This window comes from Homalodisca vitripennis, chromosome 4 (assembly GCF_021130785.1).
Source record: "Homalodisca vitripennis isolate AUS2020 chromosome 4, UT_GWSS_2.1, whole genome shotgun sequence".
In the NCBI taxonomy this organism is placed as follows: domain Eukaryota; kingdom Metazoa; phylum Arthropoda; class Insecta; order Hemiptera; family Cicadellidae; genus Homalodisca; species Homalodisca vitripennis.
Genome location: NC_060210.1, coordinates 141,172,289 through 141,192,500, shown reverse-complemented (window position 1 = coordinate 141,192,500; position 20,212 = coordinate 141,172,289). Strand labels below are relative to the sequence as shown.

At 30.3% G+C, this 20,212-nt stretch overlaps 2 protein-coding genes across 2 annotated transcripts in view; one reads left to right on the top strand and one right to left on the bottom strand.

The window, feature by feature from the left end:
* Positions 1-9,502, bottom strand: part of LOC124361212 (serine protease snake-like) — a 28,356-nt gene extending 18,854 nt beyond the window's left edge. The window contains exon 1 of the mRNA XM_046815253.1: positions 9,222-9,502. Within this exon, the coding sequence (XP_046671209.1) occupies positions 9,222-9,502 (281 nt within the window). The remainder of the gene's footprint in view (positions 1-9,221) is intronic.
* Positions 9,503-10,677: 1,175 nt separating this feature from the next.
* Positions 10,678-20,212, top strand: part of LOC124361211 (serine protease snake-like) — a 36,666-nt gene continuing 27,131 nt past the window's right edge. Inside the window, exon 1 of the mRNA XM_046815252.1 lies at positions 10,678-10,779. Coding sequence (XP_046671208.1) covers positions 10,678-10,779 — 102 coding nt within the window. The remainder of the gene's footprint in view (positions 10,780-20,212) is intronic.

Genomic DNA, 20,212 nt, shown 5'->3' with positions numbered 1-20,212 from the left:
CACGGGCAATTATATGTGGCATGCTCTCGAGTGGGTAAATTATGCAGTTTGTTTGTGTTAGCTAAAGTTTGGGTAGCAAAAAATATTGTAGAATCCATTGCATTGATGTTGTAGTTAGTAATATTAGCATATGTATCTTATATGATAATTATCTATACAGAATAAACAAGACAACATCAATAATCCATATATTTACAAACTAATACCATTTTATGGATACTAAGTATAAAATAGCAGAGCCTTACTAAATATGGCAGGTTCCATATAAAAATTTCAAAGTTACTTACAGTTAGGACAGGTGAGGATGTGTATAAATATAATATACATAAAGGCAAATAAAAATAAGTGTATAGGTAGATGTGTGGATGTATATAAATATAATATACATAAATGAATATAAGTAATGATTATTATATATATATATATATATATATATATATATATATATCCATCTACCCAAACTGTAAGTTAATTTGTAATATTTATAAGGAACCTGCTTTCTGGTTTCTTTCTGCAACAATCATATTGATCACTGGGTACAATTAAAACCCTGTTCCAACAGGTTTATGTATATTCACAGTTATGGTTCGTCCTTCTCCTCTATCCAATTACATCTATCGTCTAGGATTTCTGTATATAGACTTGACATCATTACACAGCGTCAGTCGGATGACCCTTACAGTATGTTTAGTCATATAAATTACTTTTTAGTTTGTTTTTGACTTTGTAAGGATTGCAAAGAGTTGTGCACTTCTTGTGTATCACGTAAAATGTTTTTGTGGCTTGTTATCTCTAGTTAAGGTTTATTAATTAGTGGTTTTTATTGTGTACAAGGTTTTAGAGAAGAACATGCTGGGAGTATATTCGTTGTGATGCCTGACCCGCGTGTCACCACTCTGATAAGATTGTATTTTTTTATCTAAATTCTAGTTATGTATTGCACTAATTATCAATCAGAGGAAGAACCAGATTGCAGATTTGTTAGGCAGTGCTTAACAAATAATTTCAATAATTAACAAATAATTACGTTTCTCTATAATCCTTAATTTGTATCCGAGAAATCAGTAAAACTATTTTTAGCTATTTATATTGCCCGAATTTGGGTGTATGAGTAATGTATGAGAAGTTCTAAAATTGAAACATGGATTGTGTTGTACATCATGTTAAACGTGTCATTGCGCTGAACATATAGGCAACATTTAAAATATATTATCTTAAATTGTATTTACTAGATGTGCTAAATCTAATAAAATTAAGATGTTAAATTAAGTACTGTGTTAATTATTACTAAAGTATCACCAGTGCCAGCGTTGTTATTATCGAAACTATTACAAAAGCTCAAATTTGTAAATGAAAAATAATCCAAACCACGAAACATTATACCATTGTTATTTAGTCATAGTCATTTATTTGATGCAATAGCACTTTACAGTTGTCTGTGCACCTCTTACAAACTGAAGATATTGTATCAAATTACAGGAAATATAATTTTAATAACAGTAAAATAAGATTATAATACTAAACAAGTGTATTTACACTGAACATTAAAAATGTTTTCAACTGATTATTCTGTGCTATGTTCGTGGATATTTTTTATATACAGTTAAGACAAGAAACAAATGAAAGTATCTGACAAAAGAAGAGTAACGTGCTGGCTTGTGCAAGAGCGACACAGTGCTTATTCATTGACACTTTGTTTAAGTGGCTTTTGTCATTTTGATTAAAGAGATTTGTACCAGCCTTCCACTTGAAACGAATACTATTTCGATTTGTCCTCTTCATTTTTTCAAACTTGTATCAATAGAAAATACCAATTGAATTTTCAACGTTTAAACTATATTCATAAGAAAACTTGTTTTTAGGAATATCCGATTACCTTTCTTTCGTGGGGGAATTATTCCCTATCAAATCTAGTTAAACATTACTGGACCTAAATAGTTGAATAAATGTAGAATATATGCTGAACTTGTTAAATTCTAGATGAATAATATTTTATAAACTTTTAATCAATGTTTTAAAAGAGTTGATTCAAATAAGTTTGGATGAACATTTGTAAGGGGTAAATATTTTACAGGTAATTTCCACCTATCATTGTTACTGTAAATATACTACATAATGGTAAATTGTTCACCGTTTGTGAATTGTTTCACAGGGTCGACATATACATCAGCTCAGTGGTTATAATAAGAGTGTTGTTACAGCAGCCATAAAAGTGAACATACCGAGTTAACACTTTGTAAAATTAAAAATTTTCAAATCCTGGAGCCTAGATGTGAGAGCATAAGTTTGTTATTCTTCATATTAAGTTTGTTATTTTGTAATTTTATATGTATTTGTATAACAATGTTTGTTAACTATGATATTATTTTATAACGTATTGATTAATGACACGAGTCAGTAATTAGTATTGTACTAAGTAGCTTTGTATTTAGCTAATTGGTGTCAATATCAAAACTTAAACAAAGAATATAACTCTAAAATTAAGTTCACTTTGGCCGATAACTACTAGGACGACACTTAAACATGACACTGTGATGGTTCGGAAGCCACCTTTAAGCCGATGGTCCCTGGGTTAAGTGTTAAAGATCGTTTCTTAGCCCTAAATTCATCTGGTAATATTTTATATAATATAATATATATAAAATGTATAGATATATAATATTATATAATATCTGCATATATTGTTTAAGGCTATAAATGAAGGAAGTATGAAAGAAAAAAGAAGAAAGAACTTAAACTGTAAATCTATTCGTAAGGAACGAGGACACTAAATTGCTTAGTGAGAAGGGGAATGAAGTAATATCAGAGTAGCAATTCATCTCTCTGTGGAAGAAAACTTATAAAGCAACATTCACATTTAATTTGGTCTTTGCTTGATAAGGAAATGCACCATGTTACATGTATAGAACGAGATATCTGAACTTTAATCTGCACATTTTGTATTAATAATAGTGTCCTATTCATTCTAAAATTATAACTTTCAATTTTAATACAAAATGAATTTACAGATTCATTTGAACTTTTGCTGTTATTAATTATATCTTACTTGTGTTATTATACTAGACCTCATAACTACCATACCGTACAATACTAAGTACTTATGCTTGTACTAGGATGGATTCTCTCCAAACTCTCTTTATTACAGTCTACTATTTACAGTCTGCTCAAACTAGCTCTTGTGTTGCACTATGACTTACTTACTGTCAGTTAATACAAGTAAAAAACGTCAATTCAGAATGAAATTAAAACCGGTATTGTAAATTCAAGTGATTTAAAAGTTTTTTACAGAAAAAACTCACATGGAAAGACTAAAAATAAACAATAATAAAATCTCGTAGTATTTGTTTTTTTACTAATATTTCCTTAACTATATTACAGTACTGAACGTTTTTACTTTAATAATAATTAATTATCGTATTGTAGAGTATAATTACTAGTTTAGACTGGGGGTTTAAGTGACTATTGTATTACAGTAAAATAATGAAACAAATTCACAAAGTTTTTAAACAAACTTTATAAACCAGAACAAGCAATTTACAAGTATACAAACGTCAGTGAATATGCCTAACTCATGAATGACAACAAAGAGGAATCAACCTCGTAATGAAACAATGCAAATCAATAAAGCCCTCAGCCTCTGCTATACAAGGATAAATGAACTCTTTCTTGTCTTTGTGATCTTTAAACAAGTCTTCTCCAGAACAGTTTCAGACATACAATACATATTGTGTGATAATATGCCTTGTTATTCAAAGGTTACATTGTTTGGAAAGTTAATTTGTTAAAACTAATTATTAAAGTAAGAGCAGTGGCTTTCCACCTTTGTTGTAGTCGTTTTTGATTTGTTTTAAAGTTAAGAGTAGTAATAAGGTGATACAACATTGTAATAAATATGTGTTAATTTGTTTTGAAAGGAAAAAAACTTAATAACTATACATTATTAAATTTGCTCTCCTTTCCACTGTGGCAATATATAAATTTACTTACTGCGGGATAGCGGGCACTACAGTAAGATCACCTTGAATGAAGGAGAGGCTAACTCTGTTCCAGCTTCTTCCCGTCAAAGCGGACAGTATTTTCTGACTTTAGGCATGCAAACGACTCTTCTGCAGTTGAAACTGCTTTTTCGATCTAACCCTATTACTCCAATATCTCACATTTGAAAATTTTACGCTCCAGGACAGCCTTAGAGTTGCCCAGAAGTAACACATACGTGTTTGCTGTACCCAGTGTATGAGGAATTGGAAGGTATAAACCAGACGTGAACCCTCCTGAATTTAATTATGTTGCAGTATTTAATAATACATGAATATAAAATTTGCTATAGGCCTACACATTTTAAATTAATAAGATATTTAACAGTAGTAAATATATTATTTCTTCTTGTTTCATCCTTGGTCTAACCTCAATGGTAGTGTTATGTTTTACTTAATTATAATTATTTATGATTGCTGCAAGTATACGTATAATGCTCCATGCTCTTTCCCAGTATTATTTAAACCTTGTTAATCAGGAATGCAATATCAATAGTTTTAATGATTATAGGTTCAGAAACATTATAAAAGTAAATAATTAAATAATTGAATAATAAATAGTTAAATAAATAAGTAAATAATTGATACTTAATTATTAATAAGTTCAGATTCAACACTTACCAAAATATTTTTTTATAATTGTGTACACTTTTAGCCCAACTGTCCGAAAATAATTTTATAAATACTTATTGTTTTTGTGCTCATTATTGTTTAGAAATTCAGGATAGTTATGAATTTTGGCTTTATTAGTCCTATAATCTAAGTCCATAAAATCTTGAACTTTTAAAGACATTCATATTAATTAATTGCCACATTATTATAAAATATTACATACAGTACACGTATCTTTATCGTGCTCATATTAAATGTTTAGACACAAAAATAGTTTCTAAAGATAAAGGTTAAAATATTTTGTCCATAATTTTAATTAATACTAAATATTCTTCAATTATAACCTAATTTATGTCTTATATTATAAGTTTTATCCTTAATGTTTACAAACCTTAAATTTTAAACAGCCTGAAAAGTCTTACATTTTTATTTAGGTTTATTAAGGTAAAATATAAAGCTACATTTTATGAGTCACATTGATAAGTGAACTTTAAAGTTCAGTCACTTTAAGAGTCTTTAAATAACTAGATGATAAGTTCGTATAGGATAGCAAGTGATACATTTTAAATTTAATATGAATTTCATTCTTTAGTTTTATTCCAAGTATTTAATGTTTTTAAAATTAAATTAAAACACAAAAGAGATGTGTTGAAAGAATATTGTAGGCTATGTAAATATCTGTCATATTTTATTTTCTTCTGTCTAAACGCTTTTGAATATGTAAATATACAATTAAGTATAATAATACAATATGTTATTGTATTTATCTCTATATGTGTCAATTAAGTGTATTCTTCGTTAAAATAGTTTTATGTTTAAAAATCGAATTTTGCATATAATACTACAGTAAATAAATGATGGACGAAGTAATTATATAATGACAACAAAAATGCTTCGATTAATATTATTTCTAGACCATTATAAAAATTGTAGCAAGATCAAAGTTATAGTAAGAGATAAGGCACGCACGGTATAGTCTACATTAATGTTTTCATTTAGGTTGTACAGTTAAAAGGAGAATACAGATTACAGTCTCTCAAAACTCTCAAATGAAAGTGATTTTTATATTTTCTTCGCTTATATACTGTTTGTTAAAGATAGAAAATTGAGGCGAATATTGAACGCAAAAATCATGAGACCTTTAAAGTTTTCTATTATTTATCTCAATAAACCTATACCAATAAGTTTCTATATATTTTAACTGGAATTTGGACATAATTTATGCAACTCGCATTTTCAGATTGATTCATTAACATATATTTAATAGAGCTAGAAGTGGTCCCTGAAATTTCTGCTGCTATCTGGTTTCAAGTGCAAATAACGTGGAACAATTTAAATCCACAATCTTGTATTTTAGAATAATTATATTGATAGCTCTTCAATCATAAGCTCTTGCAGTTATCTGAGCAGATGTATTTATTATTGCAATATGGTTAACTGTATTTAATTTAAATGGGTTATTGTGAGAATGTTAACGACTAATAGACAATTAAGAAGATGAAAGCGACAGAGTTAGTGACTACAGCCAGAGGGAGTAATGGTCTTCCTAACCATTATCTGAGCCATTAGCTCGGTCTATGGCGTCTCTCAGCTTGCCCACTACCTGCTAACTATTCTTTAATTGTCCATAGTCTAGAGAATAAAATTAAGAACTTTACAATTTTTACCATACGGGATTATTTAAACGTTTGATATTTTAAAATAATGTAATTAAGAGGACATTAAGAGGATGAAAGCGACAGAGTTAATGACTACAGTCAGAGGGAGTAACGGTCTTCCTAATCATTATCTGAGCCATTAGTTCGGTCTATCGCGTCTCTCAGCTTGCCCACTATCTATAACGGTTGTTTAATTGCTCATATTCAGAGAATCAAGTACAGAACTTTACAATTATTATTAAACAGGTCGTCTAAACGTTAGATATTTTAAGATGAAGTAATGAAATAACTACTATAGGTAAAAAATAACATTATTGTTTAGCATTATATGGTAGTTAATAAGGGTCTTACTGAATATGTTTTGACATGATTACTGTTTGTTGACCTGCAAACACCAAGTCAGTAATCAACTTACACTCAGTTGTGGAGGATAATTGCGTGCGTGGTTCACACAGCAGTAGCGGTAATTCGTTGTTGTAAGTTATATGCAGTCTATTCATCGAGTGTTGAGAGTGAGATAACTTGCCAACAATGGGGCGAGCTTCCGGGATTGCCATTAGTTAGGAAGAGAAATAATAAAAAAGTTTTAAGCAGTTGAGTTAGTGCTACGTTCTGAAGCGGGCTGTCACTCGTTGGCGGCACTTAACTTCCAACATTAGGCGAATTGTTTATAAGTTCCATTACATTAATAAATTTTAAGTTTTTCCAAAATATAAAACTTCTAGATTTTACATGTCTGAGTTTTTCTCACACCTAATATCTATACTTAGTCATTTTTATTGTGTTAAATCACCCCACATATGGTAGAAAAGCAACATACAAGTCTGTAAAAGCTTGTTTCTATATACCGCAATATACGGAAATAGCAACTTTTTAAATTTTGAAATGTTTTGGAAGAGGTTATGGAGATTTTTGATTGTGTGAAACTTGTTCCTGAAGTGAAAACCGGAAATTGAAGCTAAATTGTTACAGTTTAATAAATTGAAAAAGAAGACAGTAACAGAGTGTAAAATTTAAAAATTGTTACTATTCACCCTATGTTATGATGTTGTTTATAATGTGTTAATTCAGTCTTTTATGGTAATAATGAGCATGGCCTTACACACAATAATTCCTAATACATTTTAGAGTAGAGACAAAATCTTAACTATTTAAGCATTAATTGTAATAACTTTTTGAAACTTAACACAATTATTTGATACAGTTTTGAAAATATTGCGATGAATTCGACTCGCAGGTGTAAATCTTGAATGTCAATAAAACTTCCAAATAGGACGAGATGTATGTCTGATTTATTGTCTCCTAGCAGGTAACTTATCTATATTTCTATCAGAAGGAAGGAAATCCAATGTTGGTACATGATTTACTCACTTTTATCAAGTATGTTTTATTCTTTGATTATTAGAATATTTATTATTCAACTTTATAAAAATGATACTAAATCTTTTTGATGTATAAAGTTATGTAAATCTTAATCTTGAAATGAAAGGCAATTTAGTTTGTAAACTATGAGTATTAAGTTTACAAAGTAAATTTCCTAAACTCAGTTATTGCCTAACTGTCGGTACACAGTTTTTATTTAAATGTCACAAATTCCAAAAATATTTTATAAGCATCAAATAGTTATTAAAAATTATTATATTAAATATTAAGAGAAACAACAATTCAACTAATTTTGTAAATGTTGATTATTAATTGACCCAAATAGTTTATTATAAAATTATTTGTATTAATAGTTACTATAATACTAAACATATATGGTTTTGATTTTTCGTTGAAATAAAAATGTTTTCATGAGATTTGAAAAATTAATCCTTTAAAATCATACGCATTAATACTATGAATATATTACATTTAATGATGAAGCTTTTAAATATAGCTTTATTTGTACATAGAAAAGATCCATATTCTTTATAAATAAACACTGTTATTAAAATCTAAAAGTGTAATATTTTTGCTACTTTATACATTTTTTTTATTATTTATTTATTCCATATTAAATTAATTAAATATTCTACTGATGTTCGTACATATAAAAACAAAATTATAGTGAAAGCGAGTGTACTAAATAGTTCCTTGGCAAAAACATTCGACATTTACATACAGGCTAGAATCAGAAATGAATATATTTCAGATCATCAGTGCTTACTATACTAATGCCCTTGCGTCCTGTAAGAATTCAACGTATTATTTATGAATAAATCCAAAAATAAAACTGTTTACAATGCTAATAAGTAAAGCAAAGAACGCCTAAAGGGCTGTGACCTAAGAAGTGCCTACAAATTAATGTTTATTTCTGCCAGCCTAGGATGACCCTTGAAAGTGTATGGAACAGGCAGGACTCCTACGGGAACTGCATACACATACGAGGATTAATTCATTATTATGTACGTAAAATTAATTATTAACGTTTGCCATGGGAAACTTTCATAACTGAGAACATAACATAGAAAATACTGTGGAGTCTTACACAATGTGCAAGCATCATTTAGTTTATTGTAATTGAAATTAAATTGAGATAAAGGGTGTGTACAATCAAGTGTTTTGTAATAACCACCATTATCAACCACTAGATCTCATGTTCCAAATTGAATAGAAATTTAATTCAACGATTGGAGAGCCAAATTTATAATTCTAGGTTTAGTATAGGAACGTATTAAGTTCACAACTTAATTGGGAATAGATTAATAGTTTAAAACTAACTAAACAATGATAACCATTTCTCTCTAACATAAATAATAGCTGTTATTTGACTTTACCAGAATTGCCACTTTGACAGTAGTGAGGTACGATCTCGCTATCCAATTCTTACATAGAGAGATCTCAGTAATATTGCTTGGCCTGTCTGCTAGTCCGCCCTAGAGGCTGTGTGTGGCCCGGATTCTCTCAGTCGACAGTTGTGGAGAAATAACTTTACTTTTCTTGTCCATCGGGAGGCGGTGTGGAGTTTTCCTCGATTATTTGCTTTTCCTTCCACCTCCTGTACTTTGTAGCCCGCCGCGTAGTTAAGTGGCGACCAGAAACAGCAGTGGCAGAAGTTAAAACCTGTGAACGTGCCTTCGTTACCGTATGTACATTGATTATTCTTCTGATTTTTTTGACTCGCTGTATCCATGTGAACACCCATCTCTCTAAATCTTCCACTAGTGGAGGTACATTTGTATATACACTCCCATTTCTAGCTCCTTTCAGTAACATTCTTTTAAATAGAACACACTCGTTTTTATAAAGTTCATCTGAATTTGTACAGCCATATTTAATTATTCTTCTATAAGCGATAGATCTGTACTATAATCTTTGCAAGGTCAACACAACACTGCAAAGGCATAAATACTCGTATCTGCAGAAAGAGCAATGCACAAACACTTGGGAATCAGTTGGGACTATTGACTCAGCTGAGTTTATCGACAGTTTATCAGTTAATATTAGACCAATTCCAACAAGTGTCATTATTAAGGCCACTCTGCGTGTTATCACGACACGTACATCCCGAAATCAATTGTAATTGTTATCAAGCTGACGTATCGACCAGAGAAGTGAGGTGTCGCGTCTATAAATAGCCACTGACTCACGGTTCATTACCTCCGCCAAAGTACCGGCCAGTTTTATGGTAAAAACAGGGTATTGAACACCAATACTTCTCTTTTAAGACAGTCTAATAAACATCGGGTAAACCTGTAGCCTCTTGTTATACATCGGTACAAAAACAAATTCATTAGTATTTGAGTCACTATTATGTGCTATAACACTGCTATAATATGAAACGTTTTGTGACAAATAAAGATTTGATTTTGAATCTGTTATATTTACAATATCAATCAATAGATCAATATTAAATTCTGTAAAATGTTCAATTTTGTCAGTTAGTATATAGGTTTTACGTTACGTGATGAAGATTCACGTAAGACATAATATCTAATATGATATCGATTATATGTTCCAAAAGTAATATTCTCAGCCTTTCTTAATAAAGTACATTTTGTCCAAAATTACAAAGAAATAAGGAAATCCCGTGTGCTATGCAAACCGGGATTACAGGCTGGGCCACAACTGTCATTTATGGCCAGCGGGACAACAAAGGACCGTGACACATGTGACACGTTTACGTGACCAGTTTACATGCACCATATCATAATTTACTCAGATATGACCAGCGGAACAACTGAGGACAGTCAAACATGTGACACATTCAAGTAACCAGTTACATGTAGCACATCATATGTTACGCAGGCTCACTCCTTGGAAGAAAACCATGAAGAAACGCTTATTGTTTGCTAAAGATTCCCAGGTCGTTGGAGTGTGACACACGTAAAGTTTTAAGCTAATAGGGTCACATAAGGATATTGTTCATTTGGCTGTGGTACAACCTATAGATGTACCCTAGCACTCCAGTTAGTGATATGCCGTTTCTGGGCATCTATAACGTTGCCCAGATTCAAGTGACTCTTCGATTTTGTGGCACCGTGGTACCCACTGTAGGTACCCATTGGAAGGTATAAAGCAGCCTGAAGTGAACCCTCCTTGGAAAAATGATTAAGCACAGTTGGAAACAGGTGAAAATGTTTGAATAGATCAACAGATTCTAGTCCGTAATGTAAAGTAAGAACCGTGTGTAACAAACCATTCGCAGATAATAACTTTAACACTACTCACTCTTATGCCCTCGCATTGTCACTGAAACATACCTTGAATGGTAGTTTAATCCGAGGTTTGAAAAAAGCTAGTTTTTAAACTTTCACAGCGGTTTGCCACAAGAGTGATTTTATGTCATATCCGTGTATATTATATTCAGTACTCTTTATGATAGGCCTAACCATAAAATGGGTTTCTACACATAATTTAGGTATGGTAGGAAGAGCTGATTCAGTGTGGATATTGAGTAAGCCCCATTTCATCTTCAGCTTTTGAGCACTTGATGAGAAAATGAGAATAATTCTCTCTAGATTTAGATTACCTTGGATAAATTGTTGGGTAACTAGACTTGGATCCTTTGTATAATCGATGTCTATTATGTCGAGACGGTGCAAAGAGTTTGTTTTAAACATTCGTCGCCGACTTTAGATCTCTTTAAACAGTGTCCACAGTTTATTTCAAGTAGTGTATTGTTGTTGGAAAACTGCCATCAATATACTAAGAACTCACGAAGAATATATTATCCTATATAGCGTATATTGTAAGAAGATACATATATGTGTCGCGTACTAATGTTCCAATTTTAATAGCAGTAAATGAATGTCTTATCACTTTCTATAAAGAATTTTGAACGATCTAAAGCCACAATAAACAAATTTAGATCTCTTTAAAACAGTGTCCACAGTTTATTTCAAGTAGTGTATTGTTGTTGGAAAACTGCCATCAATATACTAAGAACTCACGAAGAATATATTATCCTATATAGCGTATATTGTAAGAAGATAATGTGTCGCGTACTAATGTTCCAATTTTAATAGCAGTAAATGAATGTCTTATCACTTTCTATAAGGAATTTTGAACGATCTAAAGCCACAATAAACAAATTTAAAAGTTGAAAAAACAAAATTTCTTTGAAGAGCAACTTAAGACAAGTAAGGATCCAACTGTACACTGATACATAGTTTAATAGTTGCGTAAATCCTGTGTTATCGTGCGGTAAGGTAGGTTTACCTTCGCTAAAAAGTAGAGGCTTACGTTAGATCAAAGTGGTTTACTATACTTCATACGAGCAAATAAACGTGCCATTTAATCTTATTTGTATCTTCTTTACGCATCTCCTAGTATGAAAATATTTTATTTGCGTACTGTTTCGTAGACTAAACTAAAGGGATATTTATTATTAATAAATATATACGTACAAAGGGTTATGGGCAGTTTAAAGAAGCAAATACAATTTTGAAAATGCATGTTGTTATATTTTATCTAAAATAATTAATCGGATAGTTATATTACATATAAAACACCATTTATAATTTTGAAGTGAAACAAAGGAGTCGTTGTGGCACAAGTTTGAACACGAAGTTAATAATATCTTCTTTCTAAGTTACTTATTTTTTACTTGTCATATAATTTGTGAAGAGTCAATAAAAATTATTTTCTTTAATTATTTGTACAAGACTGCAATATATGTACTCATATTCAAACACAGAGATTTTCAGATTATATACATACCCTGTGACACAACTTCTACAACTGTTATCAGATGGTCTTATGTAAGTTACAATATGATGTGCCACTGCCCAACTTACATATTAATAAAAAAGCCAAATTCTATAAAAGCTTAAAATTATTGGAAGTTTGTAATCGAGCATTCTTTCACACAACATTCTCGAAATCACATTTCACACTTCAGTTCGTAAATTGGACACGGCCAGTTCTCATCTCTTCGTCAAACGATGCTACCGATGTGCTATTTAAACAAGCGCTTATCGCTGAACTTTCTTAATAATACGCGGATACTATTCTTTTACTGTTATTCAAGTACATTTCATCCTAGGAGGGTCCCCTTTTGGCTGGTTTATACCTGTCAGTTTAACCTAGATTGGGTACAACGAAATCATATGTGTTACTTACATCTGAACAACGAAACGAGTGTGCAGGAATGGAATATTGCTAATAAAAAATGTCGAAATATTGGAATAAAGTATTGATCGATAGATTTAACTCACTGCGGAAGGGACTATGGGTAGGTCTCCCTTGATGTTTTGCTTGCATGGCTTGGCCCAGCATGAGGGACTACCGTTGGAAGAGGCTCGAACGTATAATATATAGCCTACGTATAAAGTTACTTAAAAATATGAATGTTTTGAGCTGAGTCATTTACTCGTAGCAAAATATGATATCCTTGATATAACTATGAGATTATCGTAGTTATATTATATGTTTTCCAATAAGTTTACTCGTTTAATAACCTTTTATACATTGTTTCTTATTTTCGAAGCACTTTTAATAAACGCATTTTCAATTCCTTTCTAGGGGCATGTAAAATCCCATAGGAAAAACTTATTTTGTATACAATAAAAATCGTCAAATGGCCACTAAGCAACATTCGCAATTAGATTACAAATAAACCACGAGCTCGTATTACTGAAGTATCGCACACTTTTACCTTTTCTGCCTTGCTTAATTACAGTAATTAGTTTTTAATTATAACAGTAGCAGCCATAAGAAACCCCATTAATTAATCATACTGTCTCTGAGTGTTAATTTTATGAAACCGATTTAATTTGTTGAATTGTTGGCAGAAATATAATAACATTCTTTTAGCAATTTTTCGGTAGTAATTTTAAAAATAAATAAAAAGAATTTTCATTTAGTTAATTATAACGCTCAATTTTATACCTTACTTAAATAACGCTTTCGTAACACAATTATATTTCAGATAAATTCATTAAAGGGTAATCATTATAGCTTTAACTACTTAAGTAACAAATTATGGTGTGAACTACGCACTCAATTATCCTCCGCAACTGAGTGTAAGTTGATTGCTGACTTCGTGTTTGCAGGTCAACCAACAGTAATCATGTCAAAACATATTCAGTAAAAACCTTATTAACTACCATATGATGCTAAACAACGTTATTTTTACCTATAGCAGTTATTTAATTACTTTCTTTAAAATTACCAACGTTTAGACGACCTGTTTAGTAATAATTTTAAAGTTCTGTACTTGATTCTCTGAATATTGGACAATTAAACAACCGTTATTAGATTGTGGGCAAGCTGAGAGACCCGATAGACCGAACTAATGGCTCAGATAATGATTAGGAAGACCGTTACTTCCTCTGACTGTAGTCACTAACTCTGTCGCTTTCATCTTCTTAATTGTCCAAAGTCGTTAACAGTCTCTTTAATTTACCTAATGGTCATATTAACCCATTTAAATTAAATACAGTGAACCATAATACAATAATAAATACATCAGCTCAGATAGCTACACGAGCTTATAACTGAAGAGCTAACAATATAATTATTCTAAATTATAAAATTGAGGATTTAAATCGTTTTATGTTATTTGCACTTGAAAACACATCAGAGCCCAAATTTCAGGGTCCACATTTGGCTTAGTGTAATATATGTTAATAAATAATACACAATCTGACAATGTGAGTTACATAAGTAATGTACAAATTCGAGTTAAAATATATATATAAACTTATGGGTTTAGATTTATTGAGTTTAAGAGTAGAGACCTTTAACAGTCTTATGGTTTTTGCGTTGAAATGTATCCATATTTGCCTCAATTTTTTTATATTTAACAAACAGTATAAAAGCGAAGAAAATAACGTTATTTATCTCAAACACGCTTATAAGTCAAACTCCGCCTTGTATTCAATCTTCACTTTCATTTGCAAATTTTGAGAGGCTGTAATCTGTATTCTCTTTTCAAATGTAAAAGTTAAACGAAAAAATCTATGTAGGCTATAGCGTGCATGCTTTATCTCTTACTATAACTTTGATCTTGATACAATTTTAATAATGGTCTATAAATAATATTAATCGAAGCATTTCGGTTTTTGTATGATTGTATAATTACTTCGTTCATTATTTATTTACTTCACTAATATACGTTAAAATAGGATTTTTAAACTTAACACTATTTTAAACAAAGAATACACTTAGTTGACACACATATAGAACTTAAAACAACAACATATTTTATTATTATATTTAATTTTATATTTACATATTCAAAATAGTTTGGACAAAAGAAAATAAAATTTGTCAAATATCTAGACAAAGTATTCTTTTAACACATCTTTTTTGTTTTAACTTAATTTTTAAAAACATCAAATACTTGAAATAAACTAACGAATTAAATATGTCTTAAATTTGAAATGTATTACTTGACATCCTATATGAGCTCATAATCTAAATTATTGTAAAGACTCACAGTTCATTAATCAGTGTGACTCTTAAAAGTAAAATGGAATAACAATTTTTATTGAGTTAAGAAATATTACTTTATATTTGTCTTAATAAATCTAAAGAATCATTTCGAACCTCTCAGGTTCTTTCAAATTTGAAGGTATATAAACAGAAATTAATCATACGAATCAAGATGCCGCTACGCATTGGTAGCTTTTATGCAATAAATCTAAACTATAATCAGCTTATTTCTGTTTTTTGGTTAGCAAACAATAATATAGCCACTTAATAAGTTACCTTTATAATTGATTTAGTTATTATGACAGGTTAAAATCTAACCATCTGTTATTTTCAATTTTGAAAGTAGGAATTAGATTTTAGTATCTCAGGTTTGAAATGTAATCTTCTATTTTTGATATTGACTGCTCCCGTTCTTAAAACATACTGGTCTTGCTTAGAATTAGTTACTTTATTGACAGAGATGAAGGTATTTGTTGTGTCAGCAGTTTAGCGCCAGTTCTCCCTTTTCAGCTCCTTGTGTATGCCTAACACGGAAAGTAAAGTAAAGATGTCTATTTTTACCAGGCGAAGTTAGGGCTAAGAAGCCCTCTTTAACACTTAACTTGGGGACCAACGGCCTAAAGGTGATTTCGTAACCACCACAATGTTATGTTAAAGTATCGTCCTAATAGCTATCGGCCGACGTGAACTTAATTTTAGAGTTTTGTTCTTACTTTAAGTTTTGATATCGACACTACTTAGCTAGATACAAAGCTACATAGTGCAAAGCTAATTACTGACTATAACGACTTGGATTGTAGATATTAATATTCAGACATCCAAGACGATATAAAATATTTTTTGATTAGTAAGCTCCGAGTGAATATTCAGTAAAATGTATTACTAGATTTTTAAACTATTAAATATTATATGGTTTGTCTAAAATAAAAACCACACTTCTAAATAAAAATAATGAATTTATTTTAAACTGGCAAATTAATAAGTTCAATGTTTCAGAATTTTCATCACTCTATTTTCCACAAAAAATTGACAAACCGTTTAATAATTTTAAAAGGGCCTTTGGCAAGAAATACAAATATTAATCAAATATATCAAACAGATTATTCATCAAATATATATATATATATATATATATATATATATATATATATATATATATATATATAAATCAGAGCTCTCTTCTGAAAAATAATAATAAAGTTTTCAAATGAAAATCCAATACCACTTGGAAATAACTAAATAAAAATGTTCACTTCTAAGTTCACTCAAAATAAAAAATTTAAACATCTCTTTCAACTAGTTGTACCTTAACTTTCAAGTCTTTGCAATTCAGATACAACTCTCTCAAACTATAATTAATGTTCAATTAATTTCCAATGAATAATTTTATTCATAATAGTACAGTTCCAATTAAATATTAATAAATTACTAAATATCCAAATTTCAATTAAAGTTATTAACAAAGTTCAATTTTAAATCACTTTTCTTGCAAGTTTGTAACAAATGTAACTTGTATGATTCTATTGTGCTTCATTGTTCTTCGAGAATCAGTTATGCAGATTGCTCTGTAGTTTATATAAATTTAATTTTTCCTATAAAAAAGACAAAAACATTAATTTACCAATATTTCTTTCCCAAAATTTTCATTTAAGTTTTAATTTAAAAAAAATCAACCAATGCAGCTTTAAAAACGCTACACTGACTGATAATTTATTATTGTTCTATTACTCAATAAGTTGTAAAATAATATCTTAGTTGACAACATTTTTTATTCTAATACGTATAAAACGACCAAACAACAAACATAATATGAAGGAATAACAAACTTACGCTCTCACCTCAAGGCTCCAAGATTAATAATTTTTAATTTTACAAAGTGTTAACTCGGCATGTTCACTTTTATGGCTGCTGTAACAACACTCTTATTATAACCGCTGAGCTGTTGTATATGTCGACCCTGTGAAACAATACACAAACGGTGAATAATTTACCATCGTGTATTATATTTATAGTAACAATGTTAGGTGGTAATTAGTTATGTTAACAAACGAATTATACATTAATAACAACCCTGTTTATCCAAACATTTTTGAATAAATTCTTCTAAAAGATTGAATAAAACTTTCTTAGGTATTATTCATCTAGGGTTCAACGAGTGCAACATATATTCTACATTTATTCAAGTATTTAGGTCCTGCAATGTTTAACTAGATGTGATAAAGAAAGAGTTTCCCATTAAACAAAGGTAATCGGATATTCCTAAAAACAAATTTTCTCATGAATATAAATTAAACGTTGAAAATTCAATTGATTCTTTCGATTGATACAAGTTAAATAAAATGAAGAGAACAAAACGAAACAGAATTCGTTACAAGTGAAAGGCTGGTACAAAGCTCTTTAATCAAAATGACAAAAGCCTCTTATACAAAGTGTCAATGAATAAGCACTGTGTCGCTCTTGCACAAGCCCGTACGTTACTCTGCTTTTGTCAGATACTTTCATTTGTCTCTTATCTTAAGATTATATTAAAATATCCCTGAGCATAGCACAGAATAATCAGTTGAATACATTTTTAATGTTCAATTAAATGAGTTGTGTATACACTTGTCTAGTATTACAATATCTTATTGTACTGTTATTAAAATTATATTTCCTCTAATTTGATAAAATATTTAAAATTTTTATGAGGTAGGCCTACATAGAAAACGGTTTTCAATGGTGTCATATAAATGACTATGTCTTAATAACTATGGTTTATTGTTTCGTGGTTTGGATTATTTTATTAGATTTAGCACATCTGATAAATACAATTTAAGATAAAATATTTTAAATTTTGCCTATATGTTCAGCGCAATGATTCATTTAACATATTGTACAACACAATCCATGTTTCAATTTTAGAAGTTCTCATACATTACTTATACACCCAAATTTGGGCAATATAAATAGCTAAAAATGGCTAGTTTTACTGATTTCCCGGATACAAATTAAGGATTATAGAGAAACAAAAAGTGTTGAAATTATTTGTTAAGCATTTTCTAACATTTGCAATAGATTAGCGGTGCAAGAAATAAATAAGCTTAGAAATTTACAATCAGATTATCCCTCTGCTGCATAATTAGTGCAATACATAACTAGAATTTAGATAACAAAATTCAGTCTTATCAGAGCGGTGACACGCGGGTCAGGCATCACAACAAACATACTCCCAGCATGTTCTTCTCTAACAGCTTGCACACAATAAGAACTAATCACTAATTAATAAACCTTAACTAAAGATAACAAGCCACAAAACATCTTACGTCATACACAAGAAGTGCACAACTCTTTGCAATCCTTACAAAGTCAAAAACGAACTAAAAAGTAATGTGTATGACTAAACATACTGCAGGGGTCATGCGACTGACGCTGTGTAATGCTGTTAATTCTAGATAAATAAGTCCCAGAGAATAGAGGTAATCGGATAGAGAAGAAGGACGAACCATGCCTGTGAACATACATAAACCTGTTGGAGCAGGGTTTTAATTGTACCCAATTATCAATATGAGTGTTATAGACAGAACTTCTCTAGTTTACTCTATGTAAACGTTATCCTCCATAACGCTGCCATATCTTTGTTCATCTCATTTCTGTATAGCTCTTGAATCCTTTGCGTATTCCAGTGTTACAGATTTCCATTCTAAGAGTTAGAAATGAAATCGCACAATCGTCCAATGGCAAAATAGTCTGAACTGGTGGAGAAATACGCTGAGTCCAGCATTTTAGGTCCACAAATTGACTATCTCTACTTAATGTACAAAATTTAAATATGAACCGGCCATGGATAAACTTATATCTCATAAAATATATGCCATCCTATTCAGCTTCCGCAGGTGTATGTGGTACATGTGTGGAGTCCGTTGAACATCTGTGTTGAGGAAAGACCTTGGGGATGTATTGACAAGTAGTAAATGGATATGTTGTATCCATTAACAATTTTTACAACCAGGCTCAACATAGCTACCACCTCCTCTCAACTAGGAAATGCAAATAAACACACATATATGCAGTATTGGCCAACATAGATGTCGTGGGAACAAAAGCTGAACTTACACACAGTAGCTCTTACATTTTTCCGGACTATCTTTGAAGGGAATGTCTGCCCTGTAAGTTAAATTGTCCTCAAACATTATTCGATAAATAATGTACACAGGAAAGAAAACTTACCACCACAAAATTTAATTGCCTCTACTTAAGGTTGATATATTTAGTGGTCTACAATAGAAGCTTAATATTTTTCTGAATATACCTAATTATTGTCACTTCAAGGAATTCTGCAACATTCTTTCCAAATTTTTTGGGTAATAACACTGTTAGTGTTTAATGTAAAATATTCAGTAATACGAGTGGTGATGATAAATTATATTTAAAAGTTTACCAAATACTGCGTTTAACGCTGCATACACATTTCATTTGTTTGCATAAAGGATTGTTTATCGAAGAATCAGTAACAGTAAGACAAATACAAGAATCAGAAAATGTATTGCACTATATTTCCTTAACAGAGAAATAAGTATTAATTTATTGATATATCTTGATAGATTTATAATTTGACATTATAATACGGTTTTGAAACAACCTATAACTGTTTCCCACGACCACATCATTCGTTAGTTTTAATATTTAAAGTAACGTTTAGTTTACAGAAATTTTATTATTTTATCCACCACATCAACTCACAATACTCAATGATACATTTTCATTTGAAATAGTAAATGAGACGTACAGCTTAAATATTAGATACTTTTGGAAAAGTATTCTATATATATATTTAAAGAATCTAAAATAATAAAACTTTTGGCTCAATAAGACTGAATCGTAATATCAGCATTACAAAATTACAACCGTGGATAAAATATTTTACTGTTTCTGGAGTAAATTTGTAATGTCATATATTGCAATCGTGCATAATAAAGTGGGCTGTTAGTGAATAACTGCCCCTGTTTAACCTGCTCATTACAATTTAAGTGTGGATATTCAGGCAATTAAGCTAATTTGTGGTTTCGA